We start from the raw sequence: 19777 nt of genomic DNA, 5'->3' as shown, positions 1-19777 counted from the left end.
AGTTTTTACTACTCTATGGATTTCATCATCCTTGACACCGAAGTAGCTCATGATTCTATACCTATCATTCTAGGATGTCCCTTTTTGGCAACAACCAATGCTATGACCATGTCTTTCGGATATCTTTCAGTGGAAGTGAATGTTTTTAAGATTATGAAGAAGCATATGGAAGAGGAATTAGAAGGAGAAGTAAGTATGATAGAAAATGTCGTCCAAGAATATTGCGACAAGACCTTCCCAGAAAATGATGTGCATTAATTCTTATCCTTTGGAGACTCTGATTTCGACACAGATCATTATATGGAAGAGACCAGTAATAGTTTGGCATCCATTCCCTTGTACAATTCGGATGATGATCTACCTAAACATAGAGAAAACTCACCAGCCCAAGTGTTCACTGTGGAAGAACAAAACCTTGTGGAAACCCAGTTACCCAAATCACCCACATCTGACCTAAAAACTCTCCCTCCTGACTTAAAATACATTTATCCTAATTCTAATGGCACCCATCCCATCATCATCTCATCCCAGTTAACAAAAAAAGGAAGAAAATCGTCTAATTAGGGTTATTCAAAACCATCGCTCTGCAATTGGTTGGTATCTTGATGATATAAAAGGAATTGATCCAAAGATTTGCACTTACAGAATTCATCTAGAATAGAATTCTAAGACTTCTAGAGAACCACAACGTCATTTAAATCCAACTATGAAAGAAGTAGTGTAGGAAGAGATCTTATGATTACTGGATGCCATAATCATTTATCCTATATCTGACAGTGAATGGGTTAGTCCTATCCATGTAGTACCAAAGAAATCTGGGATTACAATGGTTCGTAATGTATACGGAGAGTTAATTCTAGAACGAGTTCCAATCATGTGGAGGATTTGTATTGATTACAGGAAGTTGAATGCTGTCACAAGGAAAAATCATTTTCCTTTGCCGTTTATTGATTAGATGCTTGAACGCCTAGCAGGACATGCTTATTACTGTTTCTTGGATGGGTACTAAGGATATTTTTAGATTTTAATTGATGAAACCGATTAAGAAAAGACCACCTTCACTTGCCCTTTTGGAACCTATGCTTATGCACGTATGCCCTTCGGTCTCTGCAATGCACCTGCCATATTTCAACACTGCATGTTACACATTTTTAGTGATATAGTGGAGAGATTCATGGAAGTTTTTATAGATGATTTTTCTCTCTATGGGGATTCCTTCGACGATTGTTTATCCAACCTTTCTAAAGTATTGACGCGTTGTTAGGAAAAGAATCTAGTCCTTAATTCGGAGAAATGTCACTTCATGGTAAAAAAGGGAATAGTGTTAGGTCACATTTGTGTCTAAAAATGGTATAGAGGTCGATAAAGCTAAAATAGATAAAATTTCTTCTCTACCTAATCCGCAGACCATTCGTGATATATGAGCCTTTTTAGGCCACACTGGTTTTTATTGAAGATTCATTCAAAATTTCTCAAAAACTATTAAACCTTTAACCAATCTTCTTATAAAAGATACACCCTTTGAGTTTAATTCAGATTGTATAAAGGCTTTTGAAACTTTGAAAGTTGCCTTAATAACTGCTCCTATAATTCAACCTCCTGATTGGTCGAAACCATTCGAGCTCATGTGTGACGCTAGCGACTATGTTGTTGGGGTCGTACTGGGTCAAAAACATGATAATGCAGAAACAGTTATTTACTATGCAAATAAAATGTTAAATGAAGCTCAACAGAATTATACAACCACTGAAAAAGAATTTTTAGCCATTGTCTATGCCTTAGACAAATTTCGTCCTTATTTGGTAGGTTCAAACACCATAATTTTATACCGGTCATGCAGCACTTAGGTACCTTCTTGCGAAGAAGAACGATAAATAGAGATTAATCTGATGGATTCTTCTCTTGTCGGAGTTCACATTAGAGATTACAGATAAAAAAGGAGTCGAAAACGTGGTGGTTGACCACCTCTCTAGATTAACCAATGATAGCAACAATGATTCCGAGTCCATTTTAAATTCTTTTCCTGATGAGCACCTTTGTGTTATCCTGTCCGCACCTTGGTATGCTGATATCGTTAACTATCTGGTGACTGAAGACACTCCACCCTGGTGGAATAGAAATCAGTGGAAGAAATTTTTGGGAGAAGTAAAGTACTATCATTGGGATGATCCTTATCTTTTCAAGTACTGTCCGGACTAGATTATCCGATGTTGCATTCCAGATTGGGAACAATCTGCCATTCTCTCTTTTTGTCACGAGCAGTCTTGTGGAGGACATTTTAGTGTAAACAAAACCGCATCTAAAATGTTGCAATGTGGATTCTATTGGTCTACACTCTTTCGTGATGCTTTTGATCATTGTAAAGCTTGCCTTCGTTGCCAACATTTTGGTCGTATTTCTAAACATAATATGATGCCCTTAAATTCCATTCTCATAGTAAAGATTTTCAATGTGCTGGGCATCGATTTCATGGGAACCTTTCCCACATCTCATGATTTCATCTACATCCTAGTCGCCGTAGACTACGTATCCAAGTGGATCAAGGCCATACCATGTTATAACAATGATAACAAAACTGTAATGTCTTTTATAAAAGAAAACATTTTTTTCAAGATTTGGTGTTAAAAAAGCCATCATTAGTGATGGCGGGTCACATTTTTATAATCGAGTCTTTGAACATGTCATGAAAAAATATGGAGTAACCTACAAGGTCGCAACTCAATATCACTCCCAAACAAGTGGTCAAGTGGAAGTCTCTAATCGAGAGATTAAACGTATCTAGGAAAAAAACAGTTAATCCAAATAGGAAAGACTGGTCTCTCCGTCTAAATGATGCCTTATGGGCATACCGAACCACTTCTAAAACACCTATAGGAATGTCACCCTACAGGTTTGTCTTTGGAAAACCTTGTCATTTGCCATTGAAACTAGAGCATCGCGCCCTGTGGGCAATAAAAAACCTTAATTACAATCTCGATGCTGCAGGTGGGAAGTGTAAGCTACAAATAAATGAACTCGAAAAAATTCGAAATGATGTGTATGATCTCTCTGAAGATTACAAAACCAACATGAAAAGAATTGATGACAAGCATATTTTATGAAAACATTTCAAAATTGGTCAAAAAGTTTTGCTTTATAACTCAAGGTTACATCTGTTTCCAGGAAAACTAAATACTTGATGGACTGGTCCATACATGATCACTGCAGTCACCCCACATGGGGCTATCATTTTGAAGGATCACTGCAGTCACCCCACATGGCAGCCGAGAAAGCGGTGGAGATGGATTGGGGTTGCATATGGATTGAAGCCGACTCAGAAGTTACTATAAAAGCATTCAATGGCGAAGCAATCCCATGGAGGTTTCGAGCGAGATGGAAGCAAGCAATTGCCCGTTTACAACACTGGAAGCTTTCACATGTCTGGAGAGAATGCAACTTTAGCGCGGATGCAGCAGCAAGGAAGGGATCCACTTTATTGAAGGATACTTCAGTATGGTACTCTAGTAGACCAAACTTTGTCTCTAAGATAGAATGTCCCTTTAGGACATATTATCGTTTTGGTTGATACAGTATGTAACTTGTATTGTCTTCGACAATTCCTTCTTTAATAAATTTCCTTACTTGCGTGCAAAAAAAAATTGAAGGATTACAAGGATAACAACACCCTCCAAGTTAATGGTCCACGCCTAAAACACTATCATGAGTTACGGTCTACGGATGTAGAAGAAACCATTCTCGAAGATCCTATCTATGAGGATTACATCTTCTGTTCCGTGATGTATTTCCAATCCTTTCATTTCCTTATATCTGTTTCTATGGAATGCATCAGAAAAGGTAACCTGACCACTCCACTTGGAGTGTGTGGTTGTAAGTGTCGGCGCCTTGAGTCCACGTATACTTGCATATTCCTTGTTATCACTTTTACTCGTAGTTTGAGTAGTGTACCTCTATGGAGCAAGTATACAATTTTCTTTTTCTTTATTTTATACTCTTTTTGTTAAAAATAGCTTTTCCTTGTTGTTTTTATAAAAGTTCTTGTTTTTTTTTCCTGTGTTATAATAAAGGATTCTCGATACAATACTAGTCATGTATTTTTGTTCCAAAACGAGCAATGGATTCTACACGGACCAACCCCTAGAAAAACACAATCTAGGGGCGGTTTGAGATTAGTTTTGCTTATTAAGGGTCGCTTATATCACCGCGCTATTCGCACGCACTAGTACAAAAAAGGGTTTTTGTGATTGTTTAAAATGTTATTTGTGATTGTTCTGTTCAAAACGGTCACAAATGGCAGAAAAAAGTTTTTGTGATTGTTTTAAATTTTTTTTGGTGACATGCATTTTCGAAATAGTCACAAATGGTTTTTTTTCCCCTAAATAAGGCGTATATATGTGGAGAACTATTTGTGACTATTTAACTAAAATAGTTACATATTTACCCGCATATTATTTCTGTTTGACCCCTCTATTTGACCCAACTAGTTTTTGGTCCAGCGCCCACGAATCCACTAAAAAAACATTAATTCGAAACACAACACTACTGGTTCGAAACACAACACTACTGGCCCATGTTCACTCTCACCTCCATCTGTCTCCGGCTTCCTTCAAACTCTAAGGGGCTATTTATTTTTTTGGGTTAAATTATAAGAGGGTCTTATAAGACCATGTGTTATAAGATGGTCTTATAAAGTGGTTTGTTTTTCATTTTAAGTTCCTCTTATAAGCACTTGTAAAAATAGAAAAAACAAATACATGACATCTTATAGATGTTTATTTGACAAATATAACCCTACTTTACATCACATTTAACTTGAATATATTAATTTGAAACAAACGTATAGTTTGATTTTCGGTTTCAAATCGATTTTGATAATGAGAATATCAATTTTAAAAAACTATCTTAATTGGCGGTGGTGGTGGTAGTAGTGGAGGTGATGATATTGATTTTAATAGCGCGGTGGTGGTAGTAGTAGTAGAAGTGGTGGTTGTCTTAATAGCACGGTAGTGGTGGTGGTGGTAGTGGTAGTGGAGGTGATGATATTGGTCTTAATAACACGGTCGTAGTGATGGTGGTGGTGGTGGTAGTGGAAGTGGTGATAATTTTAATAGCATGGTGGTGGTGGTGGTAGTGATAGTCTTAATAGTACGGTGGTAGTGGTGGTGGAGGTGATGATGGTGGTGGTAGTTGCGGCAGTGGTGGTGGTGGTGGTAGCCGGTGGTGGCTAGGGCAATGAAGTTATTTGGAGAATAAGATAATGAAAAGGGAAAAAGAGAGAAATGAGGCTAGGGGTATATGAATGGGGGTGTTTGAGTCATTTTTCAAGTTATAAGACTTATAGAATTTAAGTAGATCCAATTTTGGTACTTATAGAATTGGAGCCTCTTATAAGACATTTCTAGTAAAATGCCTCTTATAAGAGGCAAAAAACAAACTAAAAAAATGTCCAAAATCACTGGGCCACATCTTATAAGAGGTTATAACATCTCAAGGTCTTATAAGAGGCAAAAACAAATGGCCCGTAAGTACTATCCCATTTTATGTACACCGTCTTGTATGATCCATTTCGTTTTCGGTCCCACGCGCCACAACTCCACTAAAAATAACTACTTGGATATACAAACAATAGCCCGGTGAGCCCACGTTTACACTCCCGCTTCCTTCGAACGCTTCCAGTCCGTACGTGCTCTCCTCTTACAAAAAGGAAAAAAAAAGGTTCCAAGCATATCGATCTAGATATACTTAGATTTATTCCTTTTCTGTTATCTTCCTTTTAAATTCACAGGTTCTTTTTTTTGTTTAGTTATTGAGTTATCAAGTTCTTATTTTTCCAGATCTGTTTGACTTTCAGATACGAATCTCGATTGCAGAACTTAGCGGTGGACTATGGCGATTTTTTTTTACCTCGTGTAAACATGTTTCTTTTACTTCATTCAATTTTTTTCCATTTTGATTTTCTTTGTTAAGGATTGTCTGTGTGGTGCAAACTCCTGTGTGGATTAATAATGTCTTTGAATAATAATGAAGAAGAAGAAGAAGAAGAAGAAGAAGGTGTTTATCATCATATGATGACTGGTGGAGAGATGGCGTATTGCTGAAGAGAGAACTGAAACCTTCTGAACAACTTAGGAATGTTGTTGCTGATTACATCCAACGCCTTATCACTAAATGCTTCTCTTGCAAGTGAATGACGGATAACTTTAGTTAATCAATACAATATTCGTGTACAGTTTTGGATTCTTACAGCTCAATGCATCTTTATTTGTAGGTTTTTACCTTTGAATCTGTGCCTTTGAAAACCTACTTACCAGATGGGCTAATGATTTTCACATTATGCTTGAGAATGAAGAGAAGAGTGAGACTGCTGAATTTCATGTGAAAGAGGTTCAGTACATTCAGGCAGAAATATGTATTAATACCCAGATATTATATTTTTGTCGTTCCCCAATAGTTATATTCATGCATGATTATACTCGGACAGACGTAGCAGCTGTATTCTTTGCAGACATTGTGTTTCTAGAAGCCTAGAGCTTTCGTTATATGGTTGTATCTTTTGGAGTTGATTATCGTGATGGTTGTGTACATATTGCTCTGCCCTAAATTTCTCCCCTTTCCTCCTAATTTCAAAATCTTTGAAATTAATTGTACATATTCGGTCATTCTAGATTGATTAGTTTTATATTGGTTTCTGATAGTGGTTTGTCTATTGTTTCATTCCTCAAAGGTTAATTGGTTGAAAACATTATTGAACTCATGCAATTGTCTTTTAATAATTTTTTATTTGAGCATTTCTTGTTTAGGCACAATGTTGGAAACCCCAGTATAGAGTTGAGCAAATTTAATGATTCATAATGTACTCAGTTGAAGAAGAACCTACTTTGTGGTCCTTCCCTCCAACTTTTCAAGGTTAGTGGCGCTCCTCTTAATTAGGTTTGCGCTAATTATTTCTCATTTTTATACATATATGCCGTGTTTGCAAGCTCAGTTTAGATTGCATGTGCTAGTAAATGTAAAGGTCTAGTCTATGATCTGTAATATGTCTTCTTGGTTGTTTGTTCGTTTATTTATTTCAATATTTGTTAGAATTTGGTGCACGTTTAGACGTGGTACTTTTCTAGTTCCACAAAGATGTTTGTATGGGCTTCGTCACCTAAGAATAACTCCATTTCCATGTAAGTTCAGAACAACAAAAGTGCTGACTTTTGTGGCAACAGACCAGAATTGCAAGGCATTTTGTCAAATTATGTGCTTAGTTGATCATTTTAAGCAAACAATGAAGTCAGAAAAAAAGTCTTTCTATATATATATGTTAATTTAGCGTCTACGACTAGAAGCGTGTGTGCTCTTTAACTTGTCTAATGCTCGTGCTTGCATGTATTCAATTATTGAGCATCATTCTATTTGATTTGCTTTTGTTGATAATTCGTGTTTTTGAATTGGCATGTGTTATGCTGGTGTTGGTTTTAATCTTTGATGCTTTGTAGTTAGTATTCCATTGTTTGGTCTAAGTTATGGATATGGTGGTGGTTCAGTTTGGATCTAATAGATTTCTATTTTGCAGTTTTTAATAGTTGTTTCACATGGCACATGTAGTATTCCATTAGAGGTAAGTTATGGATATGGTGGTTCTGCAAGAAGACATTTCTATTTTACAGTTTTTAGTTGTTTCAGTCAGGGACTATGGTTAATAGAATTGCCTCATTGTGTAGGTGGTGCTATAACAGTTTAGTGCCTCAAGTAGGAGCCATTCTACAGTATATAATGTTTGTTTGTATGGTTTAGCTCTCACTATTTTCTACTGTACTGAGTTAATGATGATTTTTTTTTTGCTTTTGCTAGGTTACATCAGGCTAAGTAAATGGAAACCAAGTCGCGATAATAACAACTATATGTGTTCCTATTTCTTTAATTCCTTTGGTTCAGTGAGTTGAGCAAAAGAATAGGTAAGTCATCACTGTTTTCAATTAAGCTTCATTGTCTTATATTTTTCTATTTGAGTGCCATTGTGTTTGTTTGTCTTATCAAAGTTATCAATTCCTTAATTTTGTTTTTTTTGTACTGCCTTGTATTCTTTTCAGTCTGCAAGTATAACCAAGTTTTTTGTGATATAAGGTTAGCATTTACAAGTATGCTCTTATGAGTTTCTTGTTGTTTCTTTCCTCGAAGGTTAATTGGCTAAACAACTTTAGTGGACTCATGTGGCCTTATCTAACATGGTATGTGCATTCATGTGTTACTGATTGTCAATTTTGCTTCTCAAGGAACTTCACAATTTTATTTGTCTTAGTTATTAAAATTTTCATTGTGTAGTTGACTGGGCATACGTATTTAAATTTGTAATACCGGTTCTTTGTTGTTTCATAATTCAGGGAACACCTTCCAGTGTTAGATATATCCTAATTCCTATTCTATTCTATTTGTTTTTCCTACTGTGAGGTGTTGAAGTCTTGTTTAATTTGCTATATCCACATTGGCATAACAATTGTTTCCCTGGGTAACATCTCGATATTGGTGTTGATGATTATAGTTACTATTTATGTATGTACTTGATATATAACATCCCTAATTCAATTTCATATTTTTGCTGGTCCCTAGGCAACCAGATGATAAACATTTTTCATGAAACTAAAAACTGGAACACTTATACTTATGTTCTGTTTTGGAACTGATTTTCTTATACTTCGAGTTTAAGTTAGATTTTCCCCTAAATACGAAAAAGTAAGGTCTGGAAGTCTGCTTTCCAACCCAATTGACCTCGTCACATTCCGAGGTTTGTGGATATGGTTACAGTGTTTGGAAGTTAGACTGTCAGAAAACAGTGCTTCAGAAATCAGTTTCTGCACACTGTGTTCAAGCCCAGTTTTTGCATATTTAGAAAGAGATTGAGTTTTTTTGTAAAACATAAGAAAGTAAGCTCTTGGTGTTAGCTTTTCAACGCAAAAAAGCCTCGTTGCTTTTGGATAGCTATGGAAAGTGTTGTGTCATTCGGAATATAGTGCGTTAGAATTCTAATTTGCTGAAAATTAGGATTTTTACCAAGTTTACGCTATAATTACTTCTAGTTAGGTTGAGATTGGGACTTCGGGTTGTACATGAAAAGGAAAGTGTAAATATCCTAGTTTTCAAATAATCAAGTGTAGGAAATCCAAATGGTGGTGTACCATTTGGATGAATGCAGGAAAAGCTTTAGCAATGACAAGTTTGTTAGAAAACCTATTGTGTTCTCTTTGATGTGCATGAACCTAGTTTGGAAAATATTCCTAGTAATGAAAAAAGAGTTTCTTAAACTTTTCTTGGGTGGTTTGTATAGTGTTTGTAGTTTACTTTTGGATGGTGGTTTGGTTTGGAACTGATATGAATCTTAAGATAGTTTTTGGAGACCCGAAAGTATAGTAAAATTCGTTTTTGAGCAATTTTGACTTATAAGTTCATTGTGCATCATTAGGGCTGAAACCTTTAATATATATTTTTGTGGGAATATTTGGAACTTGTTGGAAATGTTTTTATAGTGCTAGTGTCAAATATGCCTTAGGGATTATATGAGGTTAAAAATATGAATGTTTATATAAAGTAAGAACTACGTAAGGCTTGATTCTAACATCTTATCGATCGCTAATGTCGAAGGAGCAATCTAGTGAGTTTAAGCATGATAGTAGGCATACATGTTGCATCCAACATCTGATTGAATGCTAATGTCGGAGGATCAATCTAGCGAGTCTTTGCATGAGCATGAACATGAGAGTAAGATTTTTAATGTTTGGAAGTATTATGACTCTAGTTTATTTTATTTCTTATGTATGTGTATAGTTAACACTACTATTTATTTCTTATGTATGTGTATAGTTAACAATCTACTATGTTATTCAGCCCCACCTCTTGTGAGAATAGAAGTTCAATTCAATGGTGATGGAAGGCGATTGGACCAAATGCAGCGAAAAATGCTTCACGACTAGGGAAGCTTACAAGGCAACATTGTTCCCCACAATACCCTGAATGGACCTATGTTCCTGAAGAAGCGATAAATCTGTTGTGTATCGACTATGTTAAATATGGTTTCATCAGTTATCCAAGTCTATCTTGGTTTGTAAAGTTTCAACAGAATAAGTGTTTGTGAATATTGAAAAAAAAAAAAAAAAATTATGTGTGATGTGGAATGTAGTTTTTGCCTTATGTATTTACTATTTTTTTTTAGAAATAAAAAAGGTATATTTATCACAGTTTTAAGCAAATCGTCATGACTAGATGTCTTTTATGTCACAGTTACAAGCTAATTATATTACTATTTTGTCAAAAGCGTCACAAATGATTTGATTTTTTGTGACGGTTTTTAAGTTTTTGTTACTATTTTATGTAGTGGATATAGGTTAGTCTGGAACAAATATTTGTGACAGTTTTGGGAAAAAGATAAATGACCCCTATTCCATTACGGTTTTGGGAAAAAAAAACAGTGGCAAAAGACTTTTTGTCACTATTTTTAACAGTGATATAAAACCTTTTTTCTTGTAGTGACGAGTCAGGACATTCCATGTCTTGTGCAGTGATAAGAGCCTAAAATTATAGTTTTAACCCCTTAATAATATTACATACCAATTATGCTTATAATAAATAAGAGATAATACTGTTTACGTGTTTTTGTGTATTTAAGGTATTGGAGTCAAATATGTACTTTTGTCCAAAAACTTTGTGGTTTTAGCCTCTCCTGCGGGCGATAGCAGTGACCCTCAGGATCTTTTCTTGCTCCCCTTGGGTTCGTTGGCTTCGATTCTCACTCTCTTCACCTTTCTAAACTAGCAGCTACCTCTTTTCCCTCACCACCTACCACCTTTTTCTTTTCTGGGTTTCTCTATTGTAAGCTTTTCTCTCTTGTTAGCTTTTAGGCGATCTCATCTTCTTGGCCTTAGTCCCTCCTAGTACAGAAGGTCTTTATATGGGGGAAAATACCACAGAGATAGTGATATGTAGGAATAACATGCGGGGACCGGATGAGACAGAGGAAGACCAGCAAGGTATGAGTAGGAAAAAAAATCAGATTGAACTACTACAGCAAAACATGGAAAATCTATTTTTTGAAAAAAGGGATAAAGTGATAGAACTTAGCTGTATCAACATAGCAGAACCGGTCAACGAAAAACAAACTCTGATTGGGAAGCTGTATGGAGGCTACCCAATAAGTTTGGAAGAAGCGGGGGAGGATTTACACAGGATCTGGCAAACAAAGGGAAGGATAAATATGGATCGCATAGATAGAGAACATGTTCAAATCTGTTTTGAAGACCCTTTAGAATATACACATGTGGCTTCTAATGGACCCTGGATGATGGAAGGGCATATATTCTCAATAAAAGAATGGGTTAGGGGGAGGGGCTGGATGAATATCAATTTGATTACGTTCAGTTCTGGATCCAAATATGGGACCTTCCCAAAGACAGGATAAACAAAGCTAATGTTTGGAAGATCGGAGCAGAATTGGGGAAGGTTCTGGAAGCAGATTTATTCTGCCCGCCGGAGTTCAATCAACCGGTGGCCCGCGTTAGAGTGGAATTGGACATCAAGGAACGACTACAGAAGGATCAACAGGTTAGATTAGAAACAGGGGTAGTGAAACTGGTGAGACTAAAATATGAAAAACTGGAAGTGTTCTGTTACTTTTGTGGAATTATTGGACATGAGCGGTATGCGTGCCGGACTCGCAACCAGTATAGGTATGATCTGACAAAGTGTGGGGGTTCGGTGAAGGATATCAAACCTCACTTTACAAGTCAGATGAAGGCAAATAAGTTCTATAATGGAATCGCTTTCCTGGGTAAACAAGCTATCACGATCGCTGGAACACCAATGAAACTACTGTTCGAGGAAACGCCGGCGCCAAACAGGGAGAGATGGGAAGGTGGTGGTCGGAGTATCTACACACGTGGGAATAAAGATAGGTGGACCAGACCAACACCAGAAGACACACGTGGAGGAAGAGAAAGCAACAAAGCGATGGAGCCCAGTAGGGGGCCTAGGGCAGTGGAAACAACGGCTCCCCCAACGGCTAGTTTTCAAACGGTCATCTCTGATAAGAGAGAAAGCAACAAAGGAAGGCAAGAAAGCGGGCCTCAATCTGATGGTTCGGAGATTCGGATCATGGACTGGTCCACGCCGAGAACATGAGGCCTATCGCTGAAATAGCCCCCGCGACTGTAGTAATATGGGCCTTGAAATAGAGCTAAGGAATTCAGAAGAGACTATGGGCTCACCAGTAAGGGATCGGATGTGGATTAGTCTGACGGATGACAATGTGGCTAGCCCAACAGAACATGCTGAAAATATCAGGGAAGGACACCAGGACAAGAGGATGGGTGACATATGTATGGTACCTAGAACCAAGGGATCGAGTGGTTGTGAAGAGCTTCAAGACCAGCATGGCTTTTCAACCACCACATCAGAGAGTTCAGGGCTCAAGGAGGGTGTCTCGAGCCTCAAAAGGTCAGAACTAGATCACAAGATAATACGCAAGGCTCTTCAATCAAATGACTCTGATCACCGAGGTCACCAACAACCTACACGTGGAAGGGGTTACAAAGTCATGGCTTCCCGAGGTAGAAAAGGGAGGCGTACTAGGTCTGGATTTCCAGGAAAAGGCTTTAGTGGAGAGAGGCAAGGCACAGAAGCTGGTATAATAGGGGAAAAAAGGAAATCTAACCCCAGTAGAGAAGAAGAAGGGGAGATGGCTGATCAAGACAGAGATGGCTGGGTAAGGAGAAGTGTGAGGGTTATGGAGAATAGATCAAAAATAGCAAAAAGAATGGCTGACGATTTGAGGAATAAAGGACAAGGGCACTTGTTAATTCCAGTGGGTGCGGAAATTGTTCCTATTTCCAATGACTCAGCTAGCTCACAACCATCAGAGGAGCATCTGGAAGAGGACTCGAACACAGACCCCCCACCAATGGAGTCGGATGATGTGGATGATTCGTCAACAAACTCTATGGAGTCGGGGATATCAGAAGACATGGGACGTGGCTATCAGGCACCAATGGAGATGTACTTTTCAGATGGAGATGATGAATCTGGAGATAAGATGATATATCAAAGCCAACATGAGGTGGTGGGATATGAGGGAGATGGAGAGAGCCAACCACAACCTTTAGCTATGGACGACTCCTCTGTAGTTCGTAAGCTACAGTATAAAGGAAACATAGAAGGGGAAGGGGAGAGCTCTATGGTCCAGGAAAACAAGGGTATGAGCATATCAAGAACAACTCAGAGACATGAAGCAGAAAGTAATATGAGTGGCTCAAACAGTGGAGGCCTGTCTACTCCTCCAGGGTTCGCGGTAGTTGTCCCATCACAGCTGCCTTGGTATCCATGACGATCCACGCCTGGAATTGCCGGGGGATAGGTACCACCACGGCGATTCAACAAATAAAGGACCTGATGGGGAGGTTTAATGTAGATATTGTCTGTTTGTCTGAAACAAAAGCTAGTCAAGAAGGTATTGGTCACTGAGTAAAAAACTCAAACTCAGTGGGTATTTTGCGGTTCCAGCTCTGGGGCTTAGTGGTGGCTTGGCTGTTCTATGGAAAGAAGGGGTGGATTTGGAGATTCTAGGGGCATCAAGAAATCAAGTAACAGGTAAAATTAATAATTATTTCAGTTCTGTGTCTTGGTTCTTTTCCTTTGTTTATGGTGAACCTGCAGCCCATAATAGGATAAAAGTCTGGAATGAACTGAGGGGATTAGCCCCTTTGATTCCTGGACCTTGGTGCATGTTCGGGGACTTTAATGCTATTGCCCAGTTGAATGAGAAGGTTGGGGGAAAAAGTAACATCACAAAAAGCATGACTGAGTTCAATAATATGATAAACGATCTGGGCCTGGTGGATTTGGGGTTCAAGGGTCCCAAATTTACTTGGAGCAATAATAGGAGGCCTGGAGATCATGTTTTAGAGAGGCTCGACAGAGCTCTAGCATCCCCTGACTGGATCACCATTTTCCCTCATGCTCATGTCCAGACTGTTGCCAATGCTACTTCTGACCACATTTCTCTGCTCATCAATCTTGATAGGACAGAGGAAAAGAGCCCTAGACCTTTCAAGTTTTTTGATATGTGGCTTACTAATGATGCCTGTAAACCTATTATTAATAATGCCTGGAATGCTATTAATGATGATATGCCTGATAGTGCTTTCCTTCATAAGCTCAGCAATACTAGGAAAGATCTTACTTCTTGGAATAAATTTGTGTTTGGCAATATTTTTACCAATATCAAGTTTACCCAAAAGAAGTTGGATAAGGTTCCTCGTCGGACCCTTTACCATTGAGAATTATAATGAAGCCAAGGCTTTGAAAGAGACCCCGATGGATCGGTATGAAAAGAGGAGAATTTTTGGAAACAAAAATCCCTCATCGACCGGATCAAAGATGGAGGCAGAAACAGAAAGTTTTACCAGATATCTACCATCTATAGAAGGAGGAAAAATAAAATTGATAAGATAAAGGATGAGGAGGGGAATTGGAAAGAAGGTAGAGCTGAAGTGGGGCATTCTCTCAATCAATATTTTTCTGAGATGTTCACGTCTGATCAACCTGAAAGGGATGATCAGATTCTGGACCTGTTCCAAAGCATTGTTAGTGATAGGGAGAATGACATTCTCACCAGTATCCCTGATAAGGAGGCTATCTGGAGGGTGGTTAATAAAATGGGGAGCCTGAAGTCCCCAGGACCTGATGGGTTCCAAGGAGTGTTCTATAAGAAGTGTTGGGACATCGTTGGGTCTGCTGTGGTGGCTTTTGTGCAGGATTTCTTTACGTTTGGGTTCCTCAACCCTAAAGTTAATGAGACTTACATTGCCTTGATCCCCAAGGTAGAGAATCCTGACCATGCTTCTAAGTTTAGGCCCATCAGTTTATGCAACTTTGGGTATAAAATTGTCTCCAAGATTCTTGCCAATAGACTGAAAGGTTTTATGAATAGAATTGTGTCCCCTTTCCAGGGGGCTTTCATTAAAGGCAGGAGTATTGGAGACAATGTAGGTCTTGCCTGTGAAGTGTTCCATAACATGAAAAATATGAAAACCAAAAATGAGGGTTGGTGTGCCCTTAAGATGGATATGGCTAAGGCCTACGACAGGGTTGAATGGAGTTTTGTGGATAATATTTTTGAAAAACTTGGCTTTAATAATAAGTGGAGAAGCATGATTCAACAATGCCTCTCCACCGTGTCTTTCCAAGTTATGCTTAATGGCTCTCCGTTGGAGGAGATTATCCCTGAGAGAGGGCTGAGACAAGGGGATCCGCTATCACCGTATTTATTCATTTTGGTCTCTGAAGCCCTCTCTTGGATGATTGCAAGAGCAGAACAGAATGATGAGATGCATGGGATAAAAATCAGGAGAAATTCTCCTGCTCTTACCCATCTGCTCTATGCTGATGACTTAATCTTGTTCATAAGAGCAAATCTTGCCGAGAGTGGGCATATCAAGAAGATTCTTGATGACTACTGCAATGCCTCTGGGCAGAAAATAAATTTTGACAAATCTAGTGTGTTTTTTAGTAGAAATGTCAAATATAGACAAAAAATAAAGCTCAAAAGATTTTGGAGAATGAGGAACTTTGATCCAAAAGAAAAGTACTTAGGTGTTCCTATCATGCTATCTAGGAAAAAGGCTGAGGACTTTGACTTTTTGGTGGATAGAATTCACAGAAAAGTCAAAGGCTGGAAGGCCAAGGTTCTATCCCAAGCTGGGAGAACCACTCTCATACAAGCTGTCATCCAAGCCACCCCCCTATATGTCATGTCTACCTATTTGCTACCTATCTCCACATGCAATAAGATGGACAAGGCATGTAGGGACTTCTGGTGGAATGGGACAGAGAAATCAAACAGTGTTCACACCATTGGGTGGAAACACATCTGCAAGACCAAGGCTGAAGGAGGCCTGGGCCTAAGAAAGGCTAGAGATATGAATGAGGCTATGCTGGCTAAGCTCCCCTGGAAGGCAGCCACTGACATCCAATCTTTGTGGACTAGAATTATGTTTAGCATATATGGGAAGAAGTGGATTGGTGATGTGGACAAACCACCTGATCAAGCCTCCTACTTCTGGAAAGGGGTCCACAAAATTTTTAATTCCATAAGTGGGGGGCTGATGTGGAGGATAGGGAAGGGTACTACTATCTCTATCCTGAAAGATCCATGGATCAGATGCCTGAATGAACCTGTGACTCTGGAAGAATTAGGAGTGGTGGATAACACCCTCCATAACCTTCATGTTTCTGACCTTTTCTTTGATGATGGCAGTGATTGGGATCCAAATAAGATTAAACAACATTTTCACCCTTCATCCTGGCCGGAGAATTCAGGAGGTTATAGTTAGACCGACCTCGACTCTGCTCGCAGATAAGATGATATGGGCTATGGACAAGTATGGTAGACTATCTGTTAAGTCTGCTTATAAATACCTGAATTCAAAGAAGCCTGATCTGGGTCAAAGCTCAAGTAGGAACTTCAAAGCGGTTAAACAAATTTGGGCAGCTCCCTAGCCTTCCTACATGCAGATGTTCATTTGGAAACTGTATATGTATGCTTTGCCTATGGGTGATAGGCTGGCAGAAAAGAATTTAACAGGAGATTTCTCTTGCCCTTTCTGCTATAAAGAAGTGGAGTCTGCTGAGCATTTGTTCTTCACCTGTGACTGGGCTAGAGCTGTCTGGTTTAGTTCTCCAGTGGGGATGAGAATTCAGAGTCACCAGCAACAACCAAGTCTGAGAGAAAGGATGGACTTGTACCTGGATTGGTGCACCAACAAGGATAGTGAGCTGTGTCTGGCAGGGGTTCATATGATGCATTTGCTACACCAGTTGTGGAGAGCGAGGAATGAAGCAAAATTTGAAAAGAGGAAAGCAAATAGGGAGCGCATCATTAGGCAGAGTAAAGGGCTGGCAGAAAAATGCTATGATGCATACAGAGAAGCTTCTTCTACCTCTTCTAGGTCTCTTAATAATGTTATTGTTAGCATAGATAGCATGTTTCCTATAATCCCAAATGAAAGCATTGTGATTAGATTTGATGCTTCTTTTGCCAGGAACACAGGTTGGGCTGGAGCTGGAGCTATTGCCAGCAACAGTGAGGGAGACATTGTGGGAGCGGCAGTCAGGAGATTCAGGGCTCAGGATGCTGAAGAGGCAGAATGGGGAGCAGCTGAGGTTGCTGTGTTGTTGGCAAAGCATACAAACCAGGAGCAGTTTCTGATTGAAGGCGACAATTCAGCTGTGATAAAAGCTCTACAGAGCAGTTTCTGGTGGAAGCTTTGAAGTCGTCTATTAACTTGGTTGTTTTGGGTTTCAGTACTTGTAGTTTTAAATGGATTAGCAGAAAGCAAAATGGGGATGCAGACACACTAGCGGGTTGGGCTAACCACCAGCTAGGTAATGCTGATCTTCCAAAGTGTATGTCTGACATTTCTTTGTGTCCAGTTTATCTCTAAGATAGCTATATATAATATGGGTATCTTAGCATAAAAAAAAAAAAAAAAAAAAAAAAGAGTCAAATATGTAAAGAAATATGTCACTTCTGCAAGAGAAAGGAACAAAGGTTGGTTGCTAAAAACTTCTATGATTAAAGGCTAAGATTCAAGGAGAAAAAGCTTTTTTAAAGCCTAGTCAAAGTTGAAAAGTCAAAGTCAACGCGGGTAGAAATAGAGCATAAAAGTCAATAGAACTTTCGCAGGCCATATCTTTGGACTCAGACCTCAGAATTGGGCATACTATATGTCAAATTGACCGTCTTGGAAAGAGCTTTCTAATGGTTTAGGCCTTGATCCAAGTAGAGGAGTAAAAGTGGATGAAAAGGTTGTCACAGTAATTTCCAATAGAGAAACCCTTTTTGGACTTAAGTAATTAGCTTTTGGGCTTGATTTATTGGCCCAAAACATAACTCCAAAGCTCATGCATGAAATTGTAAACCTAGCCCTCTCCTATATAAAGAGGACTATGACAAAACTCTAGGATATAACCCTTTAGTTAATAAATTAGATAATAAATTAGTTTTCTTCTTTAGTTAAACCCTAGCTATTGTTTTATTAGCCCAATCACCATTAATTCAATTCAAGTTATCTTTAATAAATTAGTTCTTCATTATGTCTTATTCTTATTTTTTTTTATCGTGATAGTCTAATGAATCATAGCTAAACCTCCTTTAGAGGCGTTTGATTAAAGCTTTGATGAAGACTTGATGTGCTAGTGTAGAATAAGTTGTAGTAAAATATTCCACTCTAGAAGGTAATTAATTCACCATGAGAATGAGTTTAAATTGCATCACATGCTAATTATTAGTTGGTAGAGATTGTCATGAATAATTAGAGATTAAAAAGACCTAAACTTTATGTGAAAACAGAAAGATTAGGATTACAACAAATCTATGCAAGCATATTAAAAATTAATTAAGGTGAAATCAAATCCCCCTAATACCTTTCTTCTTATTCACATCTTCTCATTTAAATTGCCATAATATAAATTAGAATATCTAAATTAGTTATTTCCACATATTAGTTATTAAACCATTGCTCTCACACATATTATAGAATTGTTTATTTAGAGAAATTATTACGTCTACGAAACTAGGAGTGGAACGAATTCTGACTCCCTTTTATTATAATATAATCGAGAGTAGAAATTTGATAACAAACTAGTATAAATCCATGCTTTTACTTATTCCTAGCATAATTAGTTAAGATTAGGTAAAACGTTTAATTTTTATATTTATCACGCAGTAAAACCCCCAACTCGTATAACTGAAGCTATGTCTGTCTGGATTGGGTTCACTTGAACTAACATGAAAGTTGTCTAAGAAAATTTGTTATCGTATGTTTTTAGTCACTACTTTTGTACGAGTCCTTTGTATATATTTCTACATAGTTTTCAAAAACTTGAGGATATAAAAATTTAAAATCTTACGTCCCAGAGTAACCAAAACGATACTGGATAAACATATGGTTTTATCTTCTTGCAAAAACCATCTATTTTGTTAGAGATATATTTTACGAAAAACAAGAACCAAAAAAAAAAAAAAAACTTGGCGAGGCATCGAATTCTAAAATTAAACAAATGGTGTAACCCAAAGTGAAACCATGATCTGTTTAATTCTATCATACACTTCTCTATTATTGTCTTGAGAATCTAACGTTAAAAGACTTATTTTGTACAAATATTTCAAAAATTTCCCCCTCTTTTCTAAACACTTTAAAAAAAATTCAGCTGCCAAAATTTTCAAAAACTTCTTTTCTTCCCCCCTTTTACAAACCATTCAAAATGTCTAAAAACAGTTTTTCTCCATCGAGCAATGCTCAATGGCGACGTGTGCCCTCTGATTCTGAAGTTTTTGCGTGTCTTCCGATTGATATTAAACATGATATCTGGAAGAGAATTCACACCATCACACTTGGTGTAGGAAAAAGTTCCTACGCCCGCAGACGAAGTGTAGTTAGGGAGAACTGGTGCTTGAGATGTTAAACACTAGACTGCCCTGGGCTTCAGCCGATAAGCGACGACTCAGTATTTACAGTCTACATGTGTCTTACACCAAACCACAGAGCCGAGCTTCATAGAGTAATCAAACCATCTAGTTGGGATTGACTCGAGTCTTGGGGATCTGACTAAAAACGACCCACATTTTTACAGTTTTTCAAAATATAATCCAAGAAATAATAATTAATCTTTAATTTCACGTTTGTATATTCTTTCCACCCTCCGTTCTCTTTGCTCTTGTAACACTCTTTTGATTCATTGCGCTATTCGT

The 19777-nt window shown here is 38.0% G+C and overlaps 1 protein-coding gene and 1 long non-coding RNA gene across 8 annotated transcripts; both read left to right on the top strand.

Moving 5' to 3' along the window:
• The first annotated feature begins 5579 nt into the window (after nucleotides 1-5579).
• Nucleotides 5580-10169, top strand: LOC147503836 (uncharacterized). 7 transcript variants are annotated; one of them, XR_015192846.1, is made up of 6 exons: nucleotides 5602-5712; nucleotides 5849-6903; nucleotides 7837-7940; nucleotides 8076-8213; nucleotides 9622-9738; nucleotides 9865-10169. It is a non-coding gene; the product is annotated as an uncharacterized LOC147503836 (long non-coding RNA). The 7 variants fall into 7 exon arrangements; XR_015192842.1 differs by lacking the exon at nucleotides 9622-9738 and having other exon boundaries at nucleotides 5580-5712; nucleotides 5832-6903; nucleotides 8164-8213; XR_015192841.1 differs by lacking the exon at nucleotides 9622-9738 and having other exon boundaries at nucleotides 5607-5712; nucleotides 8164-8213.
• A 6391-nt stretch (nucleotides 10170-16560) lies between these two features.
• Nucleotides 16561-17295, top strand: LOC147503835 (uncharacterized). The gene has a single exon (XM_086604974.1). The coding sequence runs from the start codon at nucleotides 16561-16563 to the stop codon at nucleotides 17293-17295; it is 735 nt and encodes a 244-aa protein (XP_086461100.1).
• Nucleotides 17296-19777: the final 2482 nt, after the last annotated feature.

The sequence above is a fragment of the Coptis chinensis genome, chromosome 4 (genome assembly GCF_015680905.1).
Source record: "Coptis chinensis isolate HL-2020 chromosome 4, ASM1568090v1, whole genome shotgun sequence".
Lineage (NCBI taxonomy): Eukaryota > Viridiplantae > Streptophyta > Magnoliopsida > Ranunculales > Ranunculaceae > Coptis > Coptis chinensis.
Note: the sequence above shows the minus strand (reverse complement) of the source record. Positions and strands in the feature narration are given on the sequence as shown.

Coding starts and splice junctions, on each gene's coding strand:
- LOC147503835 (XM_086604974.1), top strand. CDS start 16,561: ATGTATGCTTTGCCTATGGGTGATAGGCTGGCAGAAAAGAATTTAACA.